The 25,471-nt window shown below is 53.0% G+C and overlaps 1 protein-coding gene across 4 annotated transcripts in view; it reads left to right on the top strand.

Annotated features, from left to right (window-relative positions):
* Positions 1-21,301, top strand: part of LOC132387796 (NACHT, LRR and PYD domains-containing protein 3-like) — a 90,537-nt gene extending 69,236 nt beyond the window's left edge. For 3 of the 4 annotated variants that reach the window (XM_059960170.1, XM_059960169.1, XM_059960171.1), the window contains exons 7-10: positions 6,847-8,584; positions 15,288-15,374; positions 19,500-19,667; positions 19,832-21,301. In XM_059960170.1, coding sequence (XP_059816153.1) covers positions 6,847-8,584; positions 15,288-15,374; positions 19,500-19,667; positions 19,832-19,925 — 2,087 coding nt within the window. In that variant the 3' untranslated portion in view covers positions 19,926-21,301. The remainder of the gene's footprint in view (positions 1-6,846; positions 8,585-15,287; positions 15,375-19,499; positions 19,668-19,831) is intronic. The other variant, XM_059960172.1, reaches the window with a different exon arrangement.
* The last annotated feature ends 4,170 nt before the right edge of the window (positions 21,302-25,471 follow it).

The following is a 25,471-nucleotide window of genomic DNA, read 5'->3' as shown; positions in this document are numbered from 1 at the left end:
TACTGTGGGACACCACACAACCCGACAGGGTCCTGACACATTGTGAGACTCCACACACCCCTGACAGGGTCCTGACACACTGTGAGACCCCACACACCCCTGACAGGGTCCTGACACACTGTGAGACCCCACACACCCCTGACAGGGTCCCGACCGACTGTGAGACCCCACACACCCATAACAGGGTCCTGACACACTGTGATGCCCCACACACCCATGTCAGGAGCCTGACACACTGTGAGATCCCACATGTCTCTGACTGGGTCCTGACACACTGTGATGCCCCACAAACTTCTTTTAGGCTCGTGACACACACTGAGAAGCCACACACACCTGCCAGGGTTTGGATACACTGTGAAATTTCACACACACCTGGCAGTGTCCTGACACACTGTGAGACCCCACACACCCCTGACAGTGTCCTGAGACACTGTGAGACCCCACACACCCCTGACAGGGTCTGACACACTGTGACACCCCACACACCCTTGTCCAGGTCCCGACACACTGTGAGACCTCACACATCCCTGACAGTGTCCTGACACACTGTGAGACTCCACACACCCCTGACAGTGTCCCGACACACTGTGAGACCTCACACATCCCTGACAGTGTCCTGACACACTGTGAGACCTCACACATCCCTGACAGTGTCCTGACACACTGTAAGACCCCACACAATCCTGACAGTGTCATGATACACTGTGAGGCAGCAGATAATTCTGAAGGGTCCTTATACACTGTGAGACCCCAGACACATTTGACAGGATACAGTCACATTCTGAGACCCCACACACCTGACAGCGTCCTGACTCAGTGCGAGACCCCACACACCCCTCACAGGGGCCTGACACACTGTGATGCCCCACAAACTTATTTTAGGTTCCTGACACACAGAGAGAAGACACATACGCCTAGCAGGGTCCGGACGCACTGTGAGATCCCAAACACCACTGACAGGGTCCTGACACACTGTGAGACCCTACACACCCCTGACAGGGTCCTGACACACTGTGAGACCCCACACACCCCTGACAGGGACCTGACACACTGTGAGACCCCGCACACACCTGACAGGGCCCTGACACACTGTGAGACCCCACACACCCCTGACAGGGTCCTGACACACTGTGAGACCCCACACACCCGTGACAGGGTCCTGACACATTGTGAGACCCCACACACCCCTGACAGGGTCCTGACACACTGTGAGACCCCACACATCCCTGACACGGTCCTGACACACTGTGAGACCCCACACATCCCTGACACGGTCCTGACACACTGTGAGACCCCACACACCCGTGACAGGGTCCTGACACATTGTGAGACCCCACACACCCGTGACAGGGTCCTGACACACTGTGAGACCCCACACACCCTTGTCAGGAGCCTGACACACTGTGCGATCCCACACGTCTCTGACAGGGTCATGACACACTGTGAGACCCCACACACCCCTGACAGGGTCCTGACACACTGTGAGACCCCACACACCCCTGAGAGGGTCCTGACACACTGTGAGACCTCACACATCCCTGACACACTGTGAGACTCCACACACCCTTGTCAGGAGCCTGACACACTGTGAGATCCCACACGTCTCTGACAGGGTCCTGACACACAGTGAGAAGCCACACACGCCTGCCATGGTCCTGGCACACTGTGAGACCCCACACACCCCTGACAGGGTCCTGACACACTGTGAGACCCCACACACCCCTGACAGGGTCCTAACACACTGCGATGCCCCACAAACTCATTTTAGGTTCCTGACACACTGTGAGACTCCACACACCCTTGTCAGGAGCCTGACACACTGTGAGATCCCACACGTCTCTGACAGGGTCCTGACACACTGTGATGCCCCACACACCACTGACAGGGTCCTGACACACTGTGAGACTCCACACACCCTGACAGGGGCCTGACACATTGTGAGACCCCACACACCCCTGACAGGATCCTGACACACTGTGAGACTCCACACACCCCTGACAGGATCCAGACACACTGTGAGACTCCACACACCACTGACAGGGTCCTGACACATTGTGAGACCCCACACACCACTGACAGGGTCCTGGCACACTGTGAGACCCCACACACCCCTGACAGGGTCCTGACACACTGTGAGACCCCACACACCCCTGACAGTGTCCTGGCACACTGTGAGACCCCATACGCACCTGACAGGATCCTGACACACTGTGAGACCCCATATACCCCTGACAGGATCCTGACACACTGTGAGACCCCACGCACCCCTGACAGGGTCTTGGCACACTGTGAGACTCCACACACCCCTGACAGTGTCCCGACACACTGTGAGACCTCACACATCCCTGACAGTGTCCTGACACACTGTGAGACCTCACACATCCCTGACAGTGTCCTGACACACTGTAAGACCCCACACAATCCTGACAGTGTCATGATACACTGTGAGGCAGCAGATAATTCTGAAGGGTCCTTATACACTGTGAGACCCCAGACACATTTGACAGGATACAGTCACATTCTGAGACCCCACACACCTGACAGCGTCCTGACTCAGTGCGAGACCCCACACACCCCTCACAGGGGCCTGACACACTGTGATGCCCCACAAACTTATTTTAGGTTCCTGACACACAGAGAGAAGACACATACGCCTAGCAGGGTCCGGACGCACTGTGAGATCCCAAACACCACTGACAGGGTCCTGACACACTGTGAGACCCTACACACCCCTGACAGGGTCCTGACACACTGTGAGACCCCACACACCCCTGACAGGGACCTGACACACTGTGAGACCCCGCACACACCTGACAGGGCCCTGACACACTGTGAGACCCCACACACCCCTGACAGGGTCCTGACACACTGTGAGACCCCACACACCCGTGACAGGGTCCTGACACATTGTGAGACCCCACACACCCCTGACAGGGTCCTGACACACTGTGAGACCCCACACATCCCTGACACGGTCCTGACACACTGTGAGACCCCACACATCCCTGACACGGTCCTGACACACTGTGAGACCCCACACACCCGTGACAGGGTCCTGACACATTGTGAGACCCCACACACCCGTGACAGGGTCCTGACACACTGTGAGACCCCACACACCCTTGTCAGGAGCCTGACACACTGTGCGATCCCACACGTCTCTGACAGGGTCATGACACACTGTGAGATCCCACACACCCCTGACAGGGTCCTGACACACTGTGAGACCCCACACACTCCTGACAGGGTCCTGGCACACTGTGAGACCCCACACACCCCTGACAGGGTCCTGACACACTGTGAGACCCCACACACCCCTGACAGTGTCCTGGCACACTGTGAGACCCCATACGCACCTGACAGGATCCTGACACACTGTGAGACCCCATATACCCCTGACAGGATCCTGACACACTGTGAGACCCCACGCACCCCTGACAGGGTCTTGGCACACTGTGAGACTCCACACACCCCTGACAGTGTCCCGACACACTGTGAGACCTCACACATCCCTGACAGTGTCCTGACACACTGTGAGACCTCACACATCCCTGACAGTGTCCTGACACACTGTAAGACCCCACACAATCCTGACAGTGTCATGATACACTGTGAGGCAGCAGATAATTCTGAAGGGTCCTTATACACTGTGAGACCCCAGACACATTTGACAGGATACAGTCACATTCTGAGACCCCACACACCTGACAGCGTCCTGACTCAGTGCGAGACCCCACACACCCCTCACAGGGGCCTGACACACTGTGATGCCCCACAAACTTATTTTAGGTTCCTGACACACAGAGAGAAGACACATACGCCTAGCAGGGTCCGGACGCACTGTGAGATCCCAAACACCACTGACAGGGTCCTGACACACTGTGAGACCCTACACACCCCTGACAGGGTCCTGACACACTGTGAGACCCCACACACCCCTGACAGGGACCTGACACACTGTGAGACCCCGCACACACCTGACAGGGCCCTGACACACTGTGAGACCCCACACACCCCTGACAGGGTCCTGACACACTGTGAGACCCCACACACCCGTGACAGGGTCCTGACACATTGTGAGACCCCACACACCCCTGACAGGGTCCTGACACACTGTGAGACCCCACACATCCCTGACACGGTCCTGACACACTGTGAGACCCCACACATCCCTGACACGGTCCTGACACACTGTGAGACCCCACACACCCGTGACAGGGTCCTGACACATTGTGAGACCCCACACACCCGTGACAGGGTCCTGACACACTGTGAGACCCCACACACCCTTGTCAGGAGCCTGACACACTGTGCGATCCCACACGTCTCTGACAGGGTCATGACACACTGTGAGACCCCACACACCCCTGACAGGGTCCTGACACACTGTGAGACCCCACACACCCCTGAGAGGGTCCTGACACACTGTGAGACCTCACACATCCCTGACACACTGTGAGACTCCACACACCCTTGTCAGGAGCCTGACACACTGTGAGATCCCACACGTCTCTGACAGGGTCCTGACACACAGTGAGAAGCCACACACGCCTGCCATGGTCCTGGCACACTGTGAGACCCCACACACCCCTGACAGGGTCCTGACACACTGTGAGACCCCATACACACCTGACAGGGTCCTGACACACTGTGAGACCCCACACACCCCTGACAGGGTCCTGACACACTGCGATGCCCCACAAACTCATTTTAGGTTCCTGACACACTGTGAGACTCCACACACCCTTGTCAGGAGCCTGACACACTGTGAGATCCCACACGTCTCTGACAGGGTCCTGACACACTGTGATGCCCCACACACCACTGACAGGGTCCTGACACACTGTGAGACTCCACACACCCTGACAGGGGCCTGACACATTGTGAGACCCCACACACCCCTGACAGGGACCTGACATACTGTGAGACCCCACACACCCCTGACAGGATCCTGACACACTGTGAGACTCCACACACCCCTGACAGGATCCAGACACACTGTGAGACTCCACACACCACTGACAGGGTCCTGACACATTGTGAGACCCCACACACCACTGACAGGGTCCTGGCACACTGTGAGACCCCACATACCCCTGACAGGGACCTGAGATACTGTGGGACACCACACACCCCTGACTGGGTCCTGGCACACTGTGAGACCCCACACACTCCTGACAGGGTCCTGGCACACTGTGAGACCCCACACACCCCTGACAGGGTCCTGACACACTGTGAGACCCCACACACCCCTGACAGTGTCCTGGCACACTGTGAGACCCCATACGCACCTGACAGGATCCTGACACACTGTGAGACCCCATATACCCCTGACAGGATCCTGACACACTGTGAGACCCCACGCACCCCTGACAGGGTCTTGGCACACTGTCAGACGCGACACTCTCCTGACAGGTTCGTGATACACCATGAGATGCCACACACGCCAGATAGGGTCCCGATACTCTGGAATTTAGAAGGATGCGAGGGGATCTGATTGAAATATATAAGATTTTTAAGCGATTGTACACACTAGAGGCAGGAAACATGGTCCTGATGTTGGGGGAGTCCAGAACAAGATACACAGCTAACAATAAGGGGTAGGCCATTTAGAACGGAATTCAGGAAAAACTTTTCACCCAGAGAGTTGTGGATCTATGGAGTGCTCTGCTTCAGAAGGCAGTGGAGACCAATTCTCTGGATGCTTTCAAGAAAGAGTTAGATAGAGTTGTTAAAGATTGCGGAGTCAAGGGATATGGGGAGAAGGCAGGAACGGGGTACTGATTGCGGCTGATCAGCCATGATCACATTGAATGGCGGTGCTGGCTCAAAAGGCTGAATTGCCTGCACCTGCACCTATTGTCTATTATCAATTGACAAACCCTGAGACCCCACACTCCTGGCAGGATCCTGACACACTGTGAGACACCACACATGCCTGACAGGGTCCTGAAACACTGAGACCCCTCACACCCCTAAACAGGTTAACACACTACGAGACTCCACATATTTCTGACAGGGTCCTGACACACTGTGAAACACCACACATGCCGGTTAGGGCGCTGACAACCTTTACGACCTCACAAGCCCTTGACAGTGTCCTGATACACTGTGGGACTCCATATGCCCCTGACAGGATACTGACACACTGTGAGACCCCACACATCTGACAGGGTCCTGACACACTGTGAGACCCCACACACCTGACAGGGTCCTGACACACTGTGAGACCCCACACACCTGACATGTTCCTGACACACTGTGCTCTTCCCATACATCCCTGGCAGAGGCCGGACACAGTGCATAACCCCACATACCCCGACAGGTTTCGAACACACTTTGAGATCCCACGCACCCCCCCCCACCCACCCACAGTTCATGTTCTGATCAGCAAATCTGCTGCTTTGTATTTTGATTCAGTGATGGTGGGAGGGGAGGGTGAGCTGTGATTCCCCGACCTGTTCCTTTGACAGAATGCCCACCACCTTCTTCTCTATCTCCATACGCCACATCAACACAAGGGATTAAAAGATACTTCCTTAGGAGCAATGATATCTGTGGCAGTAGTGAGATGTTGTCCAGTACGGAACAGTTGGGGGTCAGTAAACTACCAGGGAAATACTCACCTTCACAGCACAGTTAATGTGGAAATGTGATGATCTGGTGTTTATCTGGAACAGGCCTCTCTGTCCAGTCAGCGGTCTGTTAATCAAATTTACTTTACTGTACGAACAACCATTGATGAATCCATCAATGCAACAGCTCTGAGCTAACTCTGGTGTGCTTAAATACTGAGTTCTGAGCTGAGGCATCTAACAGTTTGTCCACTGTCTGTTCCCATGGAAGATGTTCAACAGAAACACAAGGAGACTCTGCGGGCAAAAACTGAAACACTGAGAGTGAACACGATCCTGATGAGGGAGAAGGTGAAGGTTTTCCAGCTGGTTGATCGATACGCTGAGCTCACGGTCATTTCTACTGTTCGAGATCGGAGACTTGTGGAACATGAGCTGCTGGCAAGAGGCAGAGACCACGAGGAGTGGAGAGAAAAACATCTCTGCGGAGAGCTGGAGAAACTCCAGATGGATCAGTTGTTCCAGAGCAGGTTTTCCCAAACTAACTCCAAATCTGGGAGTTCGGCAGCAGTGGCCGGAGTCCCGGGGATCGGGAAAACAACAATGGTACAAAAGATTGTTTACGACTGGGCCACGGGGAAAATATACCAACAGTTCCAGTTTGTCTTCAGTTTCAAATTCCGCGATTTAAACTCCATTAACTGTAGAATAAACCTGAAGGAACTGATTCTGGATCAGTATCCTTACTTTGGGAATATCCTGAGAGAGGTCTGGAAGAACCCAGAGGGATCGCTGTTTATATTTGATGGTTTGGATGAATTCAATGACCAAATTAATTTTTCTGACCGTCGGAGAGACACGGAAACTCGGTCCACATGCACAGATCCAGATTTCAAGTGCAAGGTGTCTGACATTGTGTACAGTTTAATCCAGGGCAAGCTGCTCCCAGGGTGTTCAGTGCTGGTGACCACCCGTCCCACTGCGTTACATTTATTGGAAAAGGCTGAGATCGGTACCGAAGCTGAAATCCTGGGATTTTCAGGTGAGGAACGGAAGGAATATTTCATCAGACATTTTGAAGATCAGACGGTGGCGGAAGCTGTTTTCAAACACGTGAAGGAGAACGAGATCCTGTACACCATGAGCTACAACCCCTCCTACTGCTGGATCCTCGCCCTGGCACTGGGCCCCTTCTTCACACAAAGAGTCAGGGACCCGCAGCGAGTTCCCAAGACCATCACCCACCTGTACTCCTACTATATTTACAACATCCTGAAAAACCACGGCCGTGAGATTGAGAACCCCCGTGATGTGTTACTCAGGGTTGGTCAGATGGCCTTCAGAGGAGTGTCCGAGAGGAAGATTGTGTTTACAGATGGAGATTTGATCAACTACAAACTGCAGCCTTCCCAGTTCCTGTCCGGGTTCCTGATGGAGCTTTTGGAGAGAGAGGATTCTGCCCGGAGCGTGGTGTACACATTCCCACACCTCACCATCCAAGAGTTTGTAGCTGCAGTCGCACAATTCCTGATCCCAGATGGCAGAGATATTACGAAACTCCTCACTGAAGCCCACTGTGTGAAGGATGGGCGGTTTGAGGTATTTCTCCGTTTTGTTGCTGGTCTCTCCAACCCAATGGCAGCTCGGGGCCTGGAGGAGTTCCTGGGTCCATTTCCTCATGAAACAACCTGCCGGGTGATTGACTGGGTGAAGGAGGAGGTTAAACGCCAGAGTGGAAACACAGGGAGTGAAGCTGGTAAAAGGAGCCTCCTGAACACATTGCACTACCTGTTTGAGTCTCAGAATCGTGGACTGGCTCAGGCCGCTCTGGGATCTGTGGAAACACTTTCATTCAGTGGAATGACACTGACCCCAATTGACTGCGCGGTCCTGTCTCATGTCATCGGACTCTGTGATACAATAAAACACCTCGACCTGGAGAAATGCCACATTCAGTATGAGGGAATACAGCGGCTGGGACCCGGGCTGCACAAGTGCCAGGAGTTGAGGTAACTTGATTTATCTCTCACTCTGATCTGTGAAACTGTTCCATTGTGTTGTTTCAATGGAAAGGAATTTTGGTAAATTTGTAGTAAATTAGATTGTGAAGAATTGTGACAAATGCCCATGGGATCGGTCAGTAATTCCCCAAGGACGGGAGGGTTCTGTGGATCCTTGTGAAGGGATGGAGACTTCATCAGATCAGTGAACAACGACCATTGGTTTAATGGTAGTAAATCACAGGAATGGCCGTGTTTCTCACTGCCTGTGACACGTCCATTAACAATGTTCCTTCTCACTGTGACTGACACCCAGACCGACACTGACTGTAGCAGGTGGGTCAGAGATGCACAACCCCTTCCCGGTGAGGGACAAGAGACCGTCAGCAGACTGTCCCAGTGAGAAGGAAAGAAATACCATTGTGAGATTGTCCTCCCACTGCCCTTCCCCGTGTGTGACTTTGCTCACTTCCAGATACACAAAGAGCGAGGGCGCATCTCCTCTGGGCCTCTGTTCAGACCCAACGCACACGTACAAAAAATGTCTGCGTCCTCTCGTCTTGTAGGATTATCGTTTACCCTTGGAATCCTCCTGTGGGACTTCTCATCCCAATCTCCCTTCCATTCTTTGGAATCTCGCCCCCATCCCCATTCCTCCCGTGGACTCTCTATTACTCTTTCCTCATCCTCCTGTGGGATGTCTTGTCCACACACCCCACCACCCTTCCTGTGAGATCTCTCTTCCCCGTCCCCCTTCCTTTTGTGGGATCTCTCCTCCCCATCCCTCTTCCTCCTGTGGGATCTCTCTTCCCCATCCCCCTTGCTCCTGTGAGATCTCTCTTCCCTATCCCCCTTCCTTTTGTGGGATCTCTCCTCCCCATCCCCCTTGCTCCTGTGAGATCTCTCTTCCCCGTCCCCCTTCCTTTTGTGGGATCTCTCCTCCCCATCCCCCTTCCTCCTGTGGGATCTCTCTTCCCCATCCCCCTTGCTCCTGTGAGATCTCTCTTCCCCGTCCCCCTTCCTTTTGTGGGATCTCTCCTCCCCATCCCCCTTCCTCCTGTGGGATCTCTCTTCCCTATCCCTTCCTGCTGTTGGAACTCTCTTCCCCATACCCTTTCCTCTTGTGGGATCTCTCTCCCCCATCGACTTCTTCCTGTCGGATCTCTCTTTGGCATGCCCCATTGTCCTGTGGAATTTCTCTTCCCCGACCCCCTTCCTCCTGTGAGATTTCTCTTCCCAATCCCACATCCTCCTGTGGGAACTCTGTTCCACATCCCTCTTCCTCCTGGCCGATCTCTTAACCCCTTCCCCCTTCATCCTGTTTATTTTCTGTCTATATCCCCCTTCCTCCTGTGGGATCTCTCTTCCCCATGCCTCTTCCTCCTGTGGGATCTCTCTTCCCCATCCCCTTCCTCCTGTGGGATCTCTCTTCCACACTCCCATGCCAGCTGTGGGACCTCCCTTCCCCATCCCCTTCCTCCTGTGGGATCTCTCTTCCCCATCCCCCTTCCTCCTGTGGGATCTCTCTTCCCCATCCCCTTCCTCCTGTGGGATCTCTCTTCCCCATCCCCTTCCTCCTGTGGGATCTCGCTTCCCCATCCCCCTTCCTCCTGTGGGATCTCTCTTCCCCATCCCCCTTCCTCCTGTGGGATCTCGCTTCCCCATCCCCCGACCTGTGGGATCTCTTCCCCATCCCCCTTCCTCCTGTGGGATCTCCTCCCCATCCCCCTTCCTCCTGTGGGATCTCTCTTCCCCATCCCCCTTCCTCCTGTGGGATCTCTCTTCCCCGTCCCCCTTCCTCCTGTGGGATCTCTCCTCCCCGTCCCCCTTCCTCCTGTGGGATCTCTCTTCCCCATCCCCCTTCCTCCTGTGGGATCTCTCTTCCCAATCCCCCTTCCTCCTGTGGGATCTCTCTTCCCCATCCCCCTTCCTCCTGTGTGATCTCTCTTCCCCATCCCCCTTCCTCCTGTGGGATCTCGCTTCCCCATCCCCCGACCTCCTGTGGGATCTCTTCCCCATCCCCCTTCCTCCTGTGGGATCTCTCCTCCCCATCCCCCTTCCTCCTGTGGGATCTCTCTTCCCCGTCCCCCTTCCTCCTGTGGGATCTCTCTTCCCCGTCCCCCTTCCTCCTGTGGGATCTCTCCTCCCCGTCCCCCTTCCTCCTGTGGGATCTCTCTTCCCCATCCCCCTTCCTCCTGTGGGATCTCTCTTCCCCGTCCCCCTTCCTCCTGTGGGATCTCTCTTCCCCGTCCCCCTTCCTCCTGTGGGCTCTCTCTTCCCCATCCCCCTTCCTCCTGTGGGATCTCGCTTCCCCATCCCCCTTCCTCCTGTGGGATCTCGCTTCCCCATCCCCATTCCCCTTTTGCTTGTGAGAACTCTCCTCCCCATAGAATCATAAAATCATAGAACACTACAGCACAGAAAACAAGCCATTCAGTCCTTCAAGTCTGTACCAAAACCTTATTCCGCTAGTCCCATTGACCTGCACCCAGTCCATAACCCTCCAGTCCTCTCCCATCCATGTATCTATCCAATTTGTTCATAAAGCTTAAGAGTGAGTCCATATTTTCCTCATCAGATGGCAGCTCGTTCCACACTCTCACCACCCTCTGAGTGAAGAAGTTCCTCCTAATGCTCCCCCTAAACCTTTCCCCTTTCACGCTGAAGCCATGTCTTCTCATATTTATCTCTCCTAATCTATGTGGAAAGAGCCTATTCGCATTTACCCCGTCTATACCCTCATAATATTGTAAACCTCTATCAAATCTCCCCTCATTCTTCTGCACTTCAAGGAATAAAGTCCTAACCTGTTCAATCTTTCCCTGTAACTCAACTCCTGAAGACCTGGCAACATCCTAGTAAATCTTCTCTGCACTTTTTCAAACTTACTGATATCCTTCCTATAGTTAGGTGATCAGAACTGCACACAATACTCCAAATTTGGCCTCACCAATGTCTTATACAACCTCACCATAATATTCCAACTCCTATACTCAGTACTTTGATTTATGAATGCCAGGATGCCAAAAGCCTTCTTTACAACCCTGTCTACCTGTGAAGCCACTTTCAGGGAATTATGTATCGGAACCCCCGGATCCCTCTGTTCCTCCGCTCTCTTCAGTGCCCTACTGTTTATCTTGTATGTCGTACCTTGATTTGTCCTTCCAAAATGGAACACCTCACACTTGTCTGCATTAAATTCCATCTGCCATTTTCTGGCCCATTCTTCCAGTTGGTCCAGATCCCTCTGCAAGCTTTGAAAGCCTTCCTCGCTGTCCACAACACCTCTACCTTAGTGTCATCCACAAACCTGCTGATCCAATTTATCACATCATCATCTAGATCATTGATACAGACAACAAACAACAATGGTCCCAGCACAGATCCCTGGGGCACACCACTAGTCACAGGCCTCCAGTCTGAGAAGCAATCATCCACTACCACTCTCTGTCTTCTCCCACTTCTCCCACACAGCCAATTCGAATCCAGTTTACAACCTCTCCATGGATACCTAGTGTCTGAACCTTCTGAACTAACCTTTTATGTGGGACTTTGTCAACGGCCTTACAAAAGTCCATGTAGACAACATCCACAGCCTTTCCTTCATATGCATTCTTGGTAACATCCTCGAAAAACACTACAGGATTCATTAAACATGGTCTACCACACACAAAGCCATGCTGACTATCTTTAATCAGCCCTTGGCTGTCCAAATCCTTGTATATCCGATCTCTCAGAACACCTTCCAATAATTTACCTGCTACTGATGTCAGGCTCACTGGCCTGTAATTACCTGGTGTACTTTTGGAGCCTTTTTCAAACAACGGAACAACATGAACTACCCTCCAATCCTCCGGCACCGCACCGCTGGCTGAGGATATTTTAAATATTTCTGCCAGAGCCCCTGCAATTTCTACAATAGTCTCTCTCAAGGTCCGAGAAAATATCATGTCAGGCCCGGGGGATTTATCTACCTTTATTCACTGTAAGGCAGCAAGCAGCTTCTCCTCTTTAATCTCTATATGTTCCATGACACTACTGTTTGTTTCCCTTAATTCCATATCCGCTATGCCAGTTTCCTGAGTAAACACTGACGCAAAAAAACTGTTTAAGATCTCCCCCATCTCGTGAGGCTCCACACAGAGACGACCACTCTGATCTTCTAGGGGACCAATTTTGTCCTTTACTATCCTTTTACTCTTAATATACTTGTAGAAACCCTTCGGGTTTACCTTCACATTATCTGCCAAAGCAACCTCATGTCTTCTTTTTGCCTTCCTGATTTCCTTCTTTAGTATTTGCTTACATTTTCTATACTCTTCAAGTACCTCATTTGTTCCTTGTTTCCTATAGCTGCTAAACACCTACTTAAGCAGATCGCCAATATCCCTTGAAAACCAAGGTTCCCTCTGCCTGTTAACTTTGCCTTTAATCCTGGCAGGAACATGCAAACTCTGCACTCTCAAAATTTCACCCTTGAAGGCGTTCCACTTACTGAACACATCCTTGCCAGAAAACAACATCCCAATCCACTCTTCCCAGATCCTCTCTCATTTCCACAAAATTGGCCCTTCTCCAATTCAGAACCTTAACTGGCGGACCAGTCCTATCCTTATCCATAATTATCATAAAACTAATGACATTATGGTCACTGGACCCAAAATGTTCACCGACACATACTTCTGTCACCTGACCTGTCTGGTTACTTAATAGGAGATCAGGTACTGCACCCTCTCTCGTTGATACCTCAATATATTGATTTAGAAAACTTTCCTGACACATTTGACAAACTCCACGCCATCTAACCCTTTCTCAGAGTGGGAGTCCCCGTCAATATGTGGAAAGTTAAAATCCCCTACAATTACGACTTTCTGTTTCTTACATTGGTGAGCTACCTCTCTACAGATTTGCTCCTCGAATTCTCTCTGACTACTGGGCGGTCTATAATACAACCCTATTAGTGTGCTCACATCTTTCCCGTTCCTCAGCTCCACCCATATGGCCTCTGTAGACGAACCCTCCGGGCTCTCCGGTCTACACACACTGTGATATTCTCCCTGACTGGTAATGCCACTCCGCCCCCTTTCATCCCTACCCCCTATCACATCTGAAACAATGGAAACACGGAACATGAAGCTGCCAGTCCTGCCCCTCCTGCAAACCAAGTCTTACTAATAGCAATAATGTCGATATCATCGTGCCAATCCACGATCTAAACTCATCTGCCTTACCTGCAATACTCCTTGCATTGAAATAGATGCACCTGAGAACATTTCTATCACATACAAACCATTGATATCTGTCTATAGAAGCAGTCCTCGCATGACCCTTATCCTCCACCACCTCACTATCTGCTCTAACACTCTGGTTCCCCTCCCCCTGCAACCTTGTTTAAAACCCCCGGAGCAGAACTTGCTAACCTACCGACAAGGATGTTAGTCCCCTCCAGTTCAGGTGCAAACTGTCCAATTCGAACTGGTCCCACCTCCCCTGGAAGAAAGCCCAATTGTCCAGAAACATGAACCGGTCCCTCATGCATCATCCCCTCAGCCACGTATTTAGCTGCATTATCTTCCTATTTCTAGCCTCACCAGCACGTGGCACAGGTAGCAATCCTCCTGTGAGATCTCGCTTTCCCATCCCCCTTTCATCCTCTGGGCTCTCTGTTCCCACTCCCCCTTCCTTCCAACTATTGGATCTCTCCTCAGCATCCCCCTTCCTCCAATGGGATCTCCCCTACTCATCCCCCAACCTCCTGTTTGATCTCACTTCCCCACCCACTTCCTCCTGTCTCATCTCTCTTCCCCATGCCCCATCATCCTATTTGATCTCTCTTCCCCATTCCCCTTCCTTCTGTGGGATTTCTCTCCCCCATCCACTTTCACCCTGTGGGATCTCTCATCCCCATCCCCCTTCCTCTGGTGGTATCTCTCTCTCCCATCCCCCTTCCTGCTGTGGGATCTCTCTTCCCCATCCCCTTCCTCCTGTGGGATCTCTCTTCCCTATCCCCCTTCCTCCTGTGGGATCTCTCTCTCCCATCCCCCTTCCTGCTGTGGGATCTCTCTTCCCCATCTCCCTTCCTCCTGTGGGATCTCTCTTCCCCATCTCACTTCCTCCTGTGGGATCTCTCTTCCCTATCCCACTTCCTCCTGTGGGATCTCTCTTCCCAATCCCCCTTCCTCCTGTGGGATCTCTCTTCCCCATCCCCCTTCCTCCTGTGGGATCTCTCTTCCCCATCCCCCTTCCTCCTGTGGGATCTCTCTTCCCCATCCCCCTTCCTGCTGTGGGATCTCTCTTCCCCATCCCCCTTCCTCCTGTGGGATCTCTCTTCCCCATCCCCCTTCCTCCTGTGGGATCTCTCTTCCCCAACCCCCTACCTCCTGTGGGATCTCTCTTCCCCATCCCTTTAGCTTGGGTGGGTCTATTTCGCTGTGTCCCATTGACATTTCTGCATTTCGGTCAGAAACACTTTTCTCTCCATCAGGGAATGGGACAGTATATGTGGGGTTTAGAGGGTCACACCGACAGACGAAATTACCGACATTCGGTAAGTACCCTGGAGCTGGGCAGTGAGGGACATTGACAGTGATGGGAACTCCGATCAGTGATTCACTGGACAGTTTAATGTTTCCTGAAATATCCGAGTGACAGAAATTCCCCCAGACCCACGGTTTGAATCACTTTGTTTATCAAACTGTCTGTTTGCGTTTAGACTTGGGCGGAATGACCTGGGAGATTCAGGAGTGAAACTGGTGTCTGCGGCTCTGAGGAATCCGGAGTGTAAAATACAGAGACTGCGGTAAGTACCAGACTGTGGGAGATTGTGATTACAGTCACTGGGTGTCTGACAATGAGAATGAATGTGATCAGTAGACACATAGAAAACATACAGGACAATACAGGCCCTTCGGCCCACAAAGCTGTGCTGAACATGTTTCTACCTTAGAATTACCTCGGTTTTACCCATAGTGCTCTATATTTCTAAGCTCCATGTAACCATCCTGTAGTTTAAAGTTTTCGCCTCCAGCAGCCCATTCTTAAAACTATGCCCTCTCGTGCTAGCCATTTCAGCCCTGGGGAAAAGACCGACTATCTACACGATCAATGCCTCTCATTATCTTGTACACCTCTAACAAATCACCTCTCATCCTCCGTCACTCCAAGAGAAAAGGCCGAGTTCACTCAACCTGTTCTCATAAGGCATGCTCCCCAATCCAGGCAACATCCTTGTAAATCTCCTCTGCACCCTGTCTATGGTTTCCACATCCTTCCTGTAGTGATTGCTACCCCATTCCTCTTCTACCTGTGGGATCTTTCTTCCACATCCCCCTTCCTCCTGTGGGATCTCTCTTCCACATCCCCCTTCCTCCTGTGGGATCTCTCCTCCCCATCCCCCTTCCTCCTGTGGGATCTCTCTTCCCAATCCCCTTCCTCCTGTGGGATCTCTCTTCCCCATCCCCCTTCCTCCTGTGGGATCTCTCCTCCCCGTCCCCCTTCCTCCTGTGGGATCTCTCCTCCCCATCCCCATTCCTCCTGTGGGATCTCTCTTCCCCATCACCCTTCCACCTGAGGGATCTCTCCTCCCCATCCCCCTTCCAAAAGTAGGATCTCTCTTCCCCACCCCCCTTCCTCCTGTGGGATCTCTCCTCCCCGTCCCCGTTCCTCCTGTGGGATCTCTCTGCACCATCCCCCTTCCTCCTGTGGGATCTCTCTTCCGCATCACACTTCCTGCTGTGGGATCTCTCTTCCCCATCCCCATTCCTCCTGTGGGGTCTCTCCTCCCCGTCCCCCTTCCTCCCGTGGGGTCTCTCCTCCCCGTCCCCCTTCCTCCTGAGGGATCTCTCCTCCCCGTCCCCCTTCCTCCTGTGGGGTCTCTCCTCCCCGTCCCCCTTCCTCCTGTGGGGTCTCTCCTCCCCGTCCCCCTTCCTCCTGAGGGATATCTCCTCCCCGTCCCCCTTCCTCCTGTGGGATCTCTCCTCCCCGTCCCCCTTCCTCCTGTGGGATCTCCCCTCCCCGTCCCCCTTCCTCCTGTGGGATCTCCTCCCCGTTCCCCTTCCTCCTGTGGGTTCTCTCCTCCCTGTCCCCCTTGCTGCTGTGGGATCTCTCCTCCCCGTCCCCCTTCCTCCTGAGGGATCTCTCCTCCCCGTCCCCCTTCCTACTGTGGGACCTCTCCTCCCCGTCCCCCTTCCTCCTGTGGGGTCTCCTCCCCCCCCGTCCCCCTTCCTGCTGTGGGATCTCTCTTCCCCATCCCCTTCCTCCTGTGGGATCTCTCTTCCCCATCCCCCTTCCTCCAGTGGGGTCTCTCCTCCCCGTCCCCCTTCCTCCTGAGGGATCTCTCCTCCCCGTCCCCCTTCCTCCTGTGGGGTCTCTCCTCCCCGACCCCCTTCCTCCTGTGGGATCTCCCCTCCCCGTCCCCCTTCCTCCTGTGAGGTGTCTCATCCCCGTCCCCCTTCCTCCTGTGGGATCTCTCCTCCCCGTCCCCCTTCCTCCTGTGGGATCTCCCCTCCCCGTCCCCCTTCCTCCTGTGGGATCCCCTCCCCGTTCCCCTTCCTCCTGTGGGATCTCTCCTCCCCGTCCCCCTTCCTGCTGTGGGATCTCTCCTCCCCGTCCCCCTTCCTCCTGTGGGATCTCTCCCCCCCGTCCCCCTTCCTCCTGTGGGATCTCTCTTCCCCGTCCCCCTTCCTCCTGTGGGATCTCTCCCCCCCGTCCCCCATCCTCCGGTGGGATCTCTCTTCCCCATCCCCCTTCCTCCTGTGGGATCTCTCTTCCCCATCCCCTTCCTGCTGTGGGATCTCTCTTCCCCATCCCCCTTCCTCCAAGATGCTATGGTAAAAGAGATAGAATTGCGATCACTATCTCCAAAATGCTGTCCCACTGAGAGATCTGACACCTGACCAGGTTCGTTTCCCAAAACCAGATCAAGTACAGCCTCTCCTCTTGTAGGCTTATGTACATATTGCTTCAAGAAACCTTCCTGAACACACTTCACAAACTCCACCCCATCGACACCCCTCTCTCTAGGGAGATGCTAATCAATAGTTGGGAAATTAAAATCTTCCACTTCAACAACCCTGTTATTGTTACTCCTTTCCAGAATCGGTCTCCCTATCTGCTCCTCGATGTTCCTGTTACTGTTGGGTGGTCTATACAATACACCCAGTAGAGTTATTGACTCCTTCCTGTTCCTAACTTCCACCCACAGAGACTCACTCAGACACAGTCAATCATTTATTTTATTCATCATACTCCTTGCATTAAAATAGACACATCTCAAACCATCGGACTGAGTGTCTCCCTTCTCTATCACCTGCGTATCCTCCCTTTCACACTGTCTCCAAATTCTCTCTATTTGTGAGCCGACCTTCCTCTCCTCCGTCACATCAATTTGGTTCCCTCCTCCCAGCAATTCTAGTTTATACTCTCCCCAGCAGCCTTAGCAAACCTTGCTGTCCGTATATTAATATACGGGATTCAAGTGCAACCCGTCATTTTTGTGCAGGTCACACCTGCTCCAAAAGAGGTCCCAATGATCCAGAAATCTGAATCCCTGCCTCCTGCTCCAATCCCTCGGCCACGCGTTTATCCTCCACCTCATCCTAATCTTATTCTCACTGTCACGTGGGACAGACAGTAATTCCGAGATCACTACCTTTGAGGTCCTGCTTCTCAAATTACTTCCGAACACCCTGTAGTCTGTTTTCAGGACCTCTTCCCTTTTCCTACCAATGTCACTGGTACCAATATGTACCACGACCTCCAGTTGTTCTCCCTCCCACTGCAGGATATCTTGGACGTGATCAGGAACATCCTGGCCCTGGGAACTGGGAGGCAAACTACCATCCGAGTTTCTTTACTGCGTCCACAGAATCGTCTGTCTGACCCCCTAACTATAGTCCCCTATCTCTGCTGCCATCCTCTTCCTTTCCCCACCCTCCTGAGCCACAGGGCCAGACGGTGCCAGAGGTGTAGCTGTTGTTGCTCCCTCTCCAGCAGTACTCGAACCGGAGTACTTATTGTCAAGGGGAACAGCCACTGGGGTATTCACTAGTACCTGCTTCTTGCCCTTCCCTCTCCTGACTGTGACCCAGTTCCTCGGTCTCCCGTGGCCCCGGTGTGACCACCTGCCTGTAACTCCTCTCCATCACCTCCTCGCTCTCCCTGACCAGACGAAGGTCATCAAGCTGCATCTCCAGTTCCCTAACTCGGTCCCTAAGGAGCTGCAGCTCGACACACCGGGTGCAGATGTTGCCGTCCGGGAGGCTGAGAGTCTCCAGGATCCCCCACATCTGACACCGAGCACAGAAACCCAGCCTCACACACATACTCTCTGTCCGTATTGTAAACAGATAACCTACCTCGCCTCGACCCTTTATCGCCGAAGCCCCGTTGAGCCAAAGCCTTCCTACTCTGTCTCCCGCTCCACTGACGCTCGCTCTGTAAATCTGTCTTCCTTTTAAACTCTTCTCGCTGTTCTCACTGGCCGACTTGCCCAGTCGTGCTGAAGAAAATATCAGTAATTGTGTTACTGATAAACACTGGGGATTTGTACCGTCTCCTGTCTCTCTGTGTCCTTCACCCTCACTCTCTCTCATCACCAGGTTGAGCCGTGTCGGTCTCACAGATTCTGGTGCCGAGGATCTCGTCTCCGCTCTCAGTACAAACCCATCACTGACGGAGCTGGACCTGAGTGGTAATGAACTGGGAGATTCAGGAGTGAAACTGGTGTCTGCGGCTCTGAGGAACCCGGAGTGTAAAATACAGAAACTGTGGTAAGTACCAGACTGTGGGAGATTGTGTTTACAGTCACTGGGTGTCTGACACTGAACATTAATGTGATCAGTAATTGTGTTACTGATAAACACTGGGGATTTGTACCGTCTCCTGTCTCTCTGTGTCCTTCACCCTCACTCTCTCTCATCTCCAGGCTGAGGGATGTCGGTCTCACAGATTCTGGTGCCGAGGATCTCGTCTCCGCTCTCAGTACAAACCCATCACTGACGTGGCTGAACCTGAGATCAAACTCTCTGACAGACCGATCTGTCCCCGCTCTCCGCCGCCTCATACTGACCCTCCCGAGTCTGGAGTGGATCCAGTGAGTGTTTGTGTTAATGTTCAATGTGATAAAATATCAGCGGATCCGCGGGTTTTCTGGTGATATTTGTCTGTGAGTGTTGTTGAAACATTAACCCCGGTCCCCTGTTACTGACACTGTTGTGTGATCTGTTTATTTCATCTTTATTCTCCCATCTGTTTCAGGCTGTGGGGGAATCGGTTCAGTGAGACCGGGATGAAGGAACTGAGATCTCTGCGGGGAGTCAGACCCGGACTGAGAGTGGATCTGAACATCTGAATGTGGTGAATCGGTTCAGTGAGACCGGGATGAAGGAACTGAGATCTCTACAGGAACCCAGACCCAGACTGAGAGTGGATCTGTGAACATCTGAATGTGGGGAATCGGTTCAGTGAGACCGGGATGAAGGAACTGAGATCTCTACAGGAACCCAGACCCGGACTGAGAGTGGATCTGTGAACATCTGAATGTGGGGAATCGGTTCAGTGAGACCGGGATGAAGGAACTGAGATCTCTACAGGAACCCAGACCCGGACTGATGGTGGATCTGTGAACATCTGAATGTGGTGAATCGGTTCAGTGAGACCGGGATGAAGGAACTGAGATCTCTACAGGAACCCAGACCCGGACTGATGGTGGATCTGTGAACATCTGAATGTGGGGAATCGGTTCAGTGAGACCGGGATGAAGGAACTGAGATCTCTACAGGAACCCAGACCCGGACTGATGGTGGATCTGTGAACATCTGAATGTGGTGAATCGGTTCAGTGAGACCGGGATGAAGGAACTGAGATCTCTACAGGAACCCAGACCCGGACTGATGGTGGATCTGTGAACATCTGAATGTGGTGAATCGGTTCAGTGAGACCAGGAAGAAGGAACTGAGATCTCTACAGGAACCCAGACCCGGACTGACAGTGTCTGTGAACATCTGGCCTTTAACCTTTATCTTACCTGGAACCCAGACCCGGACTGATGGTGGATCTGAATGTGTGAACATCCCCGCCCGCGGGATGGGGACATTTGGCCGACTCCCCGCCCTCCCCTTTAACTCCCGCCCTTACCTTTAACGGCCGCGCGCCTGGTTCAACTTTCAACGGTTTTAACGGACCCGGCTCGGGCCTCGCGCTGTGTGCGTCGCTCGCAGCGGTCCCGCAGTGACGTGTTTCCGCCTGTTGTCCGGCGGGACAGCTTCCGCCGGAAGTGCGTGTACGAGACACCGACGTGACTCCCCGGGGAATTACCCGGACAGGAAGAGCCCGGGGTCCGGGGCTCAGTCTGGGACACCGGTGTCCCGGGGTGGGGGGGGATGATCCCGGGAGAGAATCCTTTTGCCCCCTTTGCTGAGGACGGTGCATTCGGCAGCCTGGCCGATATAATGATGTTAAATGGACAAATCCCTCGGCAGTGACCCTGGATCTGCAGCGATCCCGGACACAGTCCTGAAGTGTGATTTTATAATCATCGGTTCCCCGATGCAGAGTGACGGTGAGAAACGGGACTGATTATTCAAACTGTCACTCCTTGTCGCCGGTCAGTTAATTGTGTGTGACTGTGAGTGAGTCGGGAGCAGCTTATTTATTCCCGCACGTCAGCAGCTCACACATTGTTTCATTTACATTTGTCATGATGAAATAAATAAACCTGTAACTTCCTGTCCTGGTGCCGGACTCGAGTTTTATTTGAGGTTTCTGCTGCCCCCCGCACCCTGTGCACTGCAACAGTGGGTCGGAGCTCCTCACACTGACACAGTAGCGTCTCAGCTCCAGGCTGAGAGAGCTCGGTCTGGCAGAGTCCGGGTAGAGCATTCCACAAATCCACCACACTCTGGGTGAAAAAGTTTTTCCGCATCTCTGTTCTATATGGCCTACCCCTTATTCTTAAACTGTGGCCTCTAGTTCTGGACTCACCCATCAGCGGGAACATGCTTCCTGCCTCCAGTGTGTCCAATCCCTTAATAATCTTATCTGTTTCAATCAGATCCCCTCTTATTCTTCTAAATTCCAGAGTATACATGCCCAGTCACTCCAATCTTTCAACATATGACAGTTTCACCATTCCGGGAATTAACCTTGTGAACATACGCTCAATAGCAAGAATGTCCTTCCTCAAATTTGGAGACCAAAACTGCACACAATATTCCTGGTGGGGTCTCACCAGGGCCCTGTACAGCTGCAGAAGGACCTCTTTACTCCTATACTCAATTCCTCTTGTTATAAAAGCGAGCATGCCATTAGCTTTCTTTACTGCCTGCTGTACCTGCATGCTCGCTTTCACGGACTGATGTACAAGAACACATAGATCTCTTTGTACTTCCCCTTTTCCTAACTTGACTCCATTTAGATAGTAATCTGCCTTCCTGTTCTTGCCACCAAATTGAATAACCTCACATTTATCCATATTAAACTGCATCTGCCATACATTTGCCCACTCACCCAACCTGCATTCTCATAACATCCTGCTGACAATTCACACTGCCACCCAGCTTTGTGTCATCAGCAAATTTGCTAATGTTACTTTTAATCCCTTCATCTAAATCATTAAAGTATATTGTAAACCACTGAGGCCCCGAGTACGAGACGGATGGGGGATGGAATACCGACATTACACACGGAGTGAAGCTCCCTCCACCGCATGGCATTATACACTCTCAGGGTCAGACACAGAATGAAGCTTCCTCCACACCATCACATCACACACTCCCGGGGTCAGACACAGTCAATCTCCCTCAAAACCATCCCATCACACACACCCGGGGTCAGACACAGAGTGTATCTCCCTTCACACCGTCCCATCACACACTCCCGGGGTCAGACACAGAGTGAATCGCCCTCCACACTGTCCCAGCACACACTCCCGGGTTCAGATATGGATTGAATCTCCCTCCACACTGTCACATCACACACACCCGGGTCAGACGCAGGGTGGATTTCCTTCCACACCGTCCCATCACACACTCCTGTGGTCACACACACAGTGAATCTACCTCCACACCGTCTCATCACACACTTGTGGGGTCATACACAGAGTGAATCTCCCTCCACACCCTCCCAACACACACTTGCAATGCCAAACACACAGTGAAGCTCCGTCTGCACCATTCCATCACTCAATTAATCCCACCCTGCAAAATCTCATTTCAGGGAAGCAGGCACCATCAATTTGCGGGAGACTCCCGGAACTCCCGGGAGAGGTGGGATGTCTGCAATAGAGCAGCTCCTTAGCGGCCAGCCAGCTAGTTTAAATAGCGTTAGCTGTGCTATTGAATGAATGACAACTGTTACACTCATCAGTGATTTAATCCACCATGATCAACAGAAAAGTCTGTTGCAAACAGTGCATTGAGCAACACTGTCATTATTTTTGACCCCTATTTTTGACCCCTATTTTGACCCGGAACTTCCGGGTGAGATGGGATGTCCGACGCTTCACTTGAAATGGCCGCTGGGGAGGGAGTGGCGGCTTTGGTAGAAGTGAGCACAAGAGAGGGAGGGACGCGCTGATTTAAAATGGGCGAATCCTTGGTTGATGTGGCCGCCAGGGATGGAGTGGGACTCGTGAGTTACAATGGCCACTGTGACACACAGAATATATGGCGAAGGAATATTCGGTGCACATGGATACAATCCTGGGATCGAGTGTGTTATTGATTGTAATAACAGCATTTTAATTTGTGTTTTATATTGTCTTGGGCGTTGTACATATGTTTTAAGTCCAATAATTTTGTCGTTGAATAATCTAATGTATATATCTGAGATATTCACACATACACATATACATGTGGGTTTTGGGGAGGAGGGGTGAGGGGTTTGGGAGGAAGAGGAGTGACGGGACGAGGAGTGGACTGATGAGACGGTGAGAGTGGCGAAGTCACTGACTGAAAAGGGGACGGAAAGGGAAGGGGCAGAAGTTCCTGTCACAAACTGGTGGCCGACATGGAGAAGATAGAGACGGGGTGAGGAGGAGTGAAACGACAGGAAGGGAGCGGGACTGATGGGACGGGGAGGGAGAGGATGTAATGGGACGGGAGGGAGTGGTCTGATTGGACAGTGTGGGTGAGTGACGTTTTCAATAGTGGAGGATCAATGGGTGGTGACCATTTCCTTCACAAATAAGACGAACTGCAAGAAAGGGGGCGTGTTCGGAGACAAGGGGGCGCGGGGGAGTGGTCTGATTGGACAGTGTGGGAGTGTGGGGGATGTAATGGGACGGGGGGAGTGCTCTGATTGGACAGTGTGGGGAGTGACGTTTTCAATAGTGGAGGATCAATGGGTGGTGACCATTTCCTTCACAAATAAGACGAACTGCAAGAAAGGGGGCGTGTTCGGAGACAAGGGGGCGCGGGGGAGTGGTCTGATTGGACAGTGTGGGAGTGTGGGGGATGTAATGGGACGGGGGGAGTGCTCTGATTGGACAGTGTGGGGAGTGACGTTTTCAATAGTGGAGGATCAATGGGTGGTGACCATTTCCTTCACAAATAAGACGAACTGCAAGAAAGGGGGCGTGTTCGGAGACAAGGGGGAGCGGAGGGGGGGGGGGGGGGGGTCGGGGACGCGGCCAGGGCTGATGAGACGGAGAGTTGAGTGTCCCAACAGAGGGAGAGGGGAGCGACTCACTCAACGACGGAGGGAAGGGAGTGGATGAGGGAGCAGAATTTCCCATCAGAAAATGTTCACCACTCAGGATGTGGTGGATGACGGGAGAAAGGGCAAGGGGCCAGAGAGGGTAAAGGGTGTCAGAAGTGACGGGGTGAGTAGAGGAGTGACTCACTGGGTAACAGAGAGAGAGAAAGAGGGCGATGAGGAGAGGTGAAGACTGGCATCGCAAAATGGCAGCCCCAACCTGCGTACGATGCAGAGCATCGAGATGGCGGGGGGAGGAGAGCGAGGGGAGGGAGGGAAGGGGTTTGCGAGTGATGGGATGGGAAGGAGGGTGACAAGATGGTGAGTGTGAGGGAGTGGGAAGGAGGGTCTGACACTGTCACACAATGGCTGTCGGCAGAAGGTTAAATGGGGAGTCAGGAGATCAGGCACCGAGGGGAAGGAGAGGAGGGATGAGGAGTTGAGATTGAATAAACAGGGAGGGAAGTGAGTGGAAGGTGAGGAAAAGGGTTTGCCCCATTCTATGATGCGGGGAGAGCGGTTGTCAATGGTAACCATCACAAAATGGCCGCCAGCCAGGGTGGGATGGGCGGTGATAGAGGGGAGAGAGAGCGGAGTGTTTCAGGATTGACGGGATGCCGAGGGTGGGAGAGGGCGGCTTGTAACAAGGGTGATGAAACTGGGGGGTTCCCACGGGGGAGGAATGTGACTACGGGAAGAGGCCAGCACCGTTACCCTCCACTCCCCTCCTCAGTCTTGAAAGTCCTGCTTTGACTTTTCTTTCGGGCTGAGCCTCAGATCGCTCGGCCAGAATCGTTCAGTCTGTCCGGTGGAGTAGGGGGACGTGGCGTCTCTGGAGCCCGTCAAAGGCAGGAGTGGGCGCCGGCTTGCCGGAGAAAATGGAGGCGAGGACTGGCGGTGCGGGCTGGTTGGCGTGGATCACCACCATTTTCTGCAGGGTGGGAGAGAGGGAGGGGTCAGATTGAGGAGGGGAGGGGAGAATGAGAAGGTGAGGAGAAATGAGACCCACTCCCTCAGCCTGTCTCTCAGTCCCCTCTGTCCCCTCTTCTCTCTCCATCTCTTCCCCACTTCTCTCTCCCCAGCTTATCCTCCTCTCTCTACCCCTCTCCCCACCCTATCCTCTCTCCACCCCCTCCACCCTATCCTCCTCTCTCCACCCTATCCTCCTCTCTCCACCCTATCCTCCTCTCCCCACCCCATCCT

The sequence above is a fragment of the Hypanus sabinus genome, unplaced genomic scaffold (genome assembly GCF_030144855.1).
Source record: "Hypanus sabinus isolate sHypSab1 unplaced genomic scaffold, sHypSab1.hap1 scaffold_221, whole genome shotgun sequence".
NCBI lineage: Eukaryota > Metazoa > Chordata > Chondrichthyes > Myliobatiformes > Dasyatidae > Hypanus > Hypanus sabinus.
This window is presented reverse-complemented; position numbering and strand designations above follow the sequence as displayed.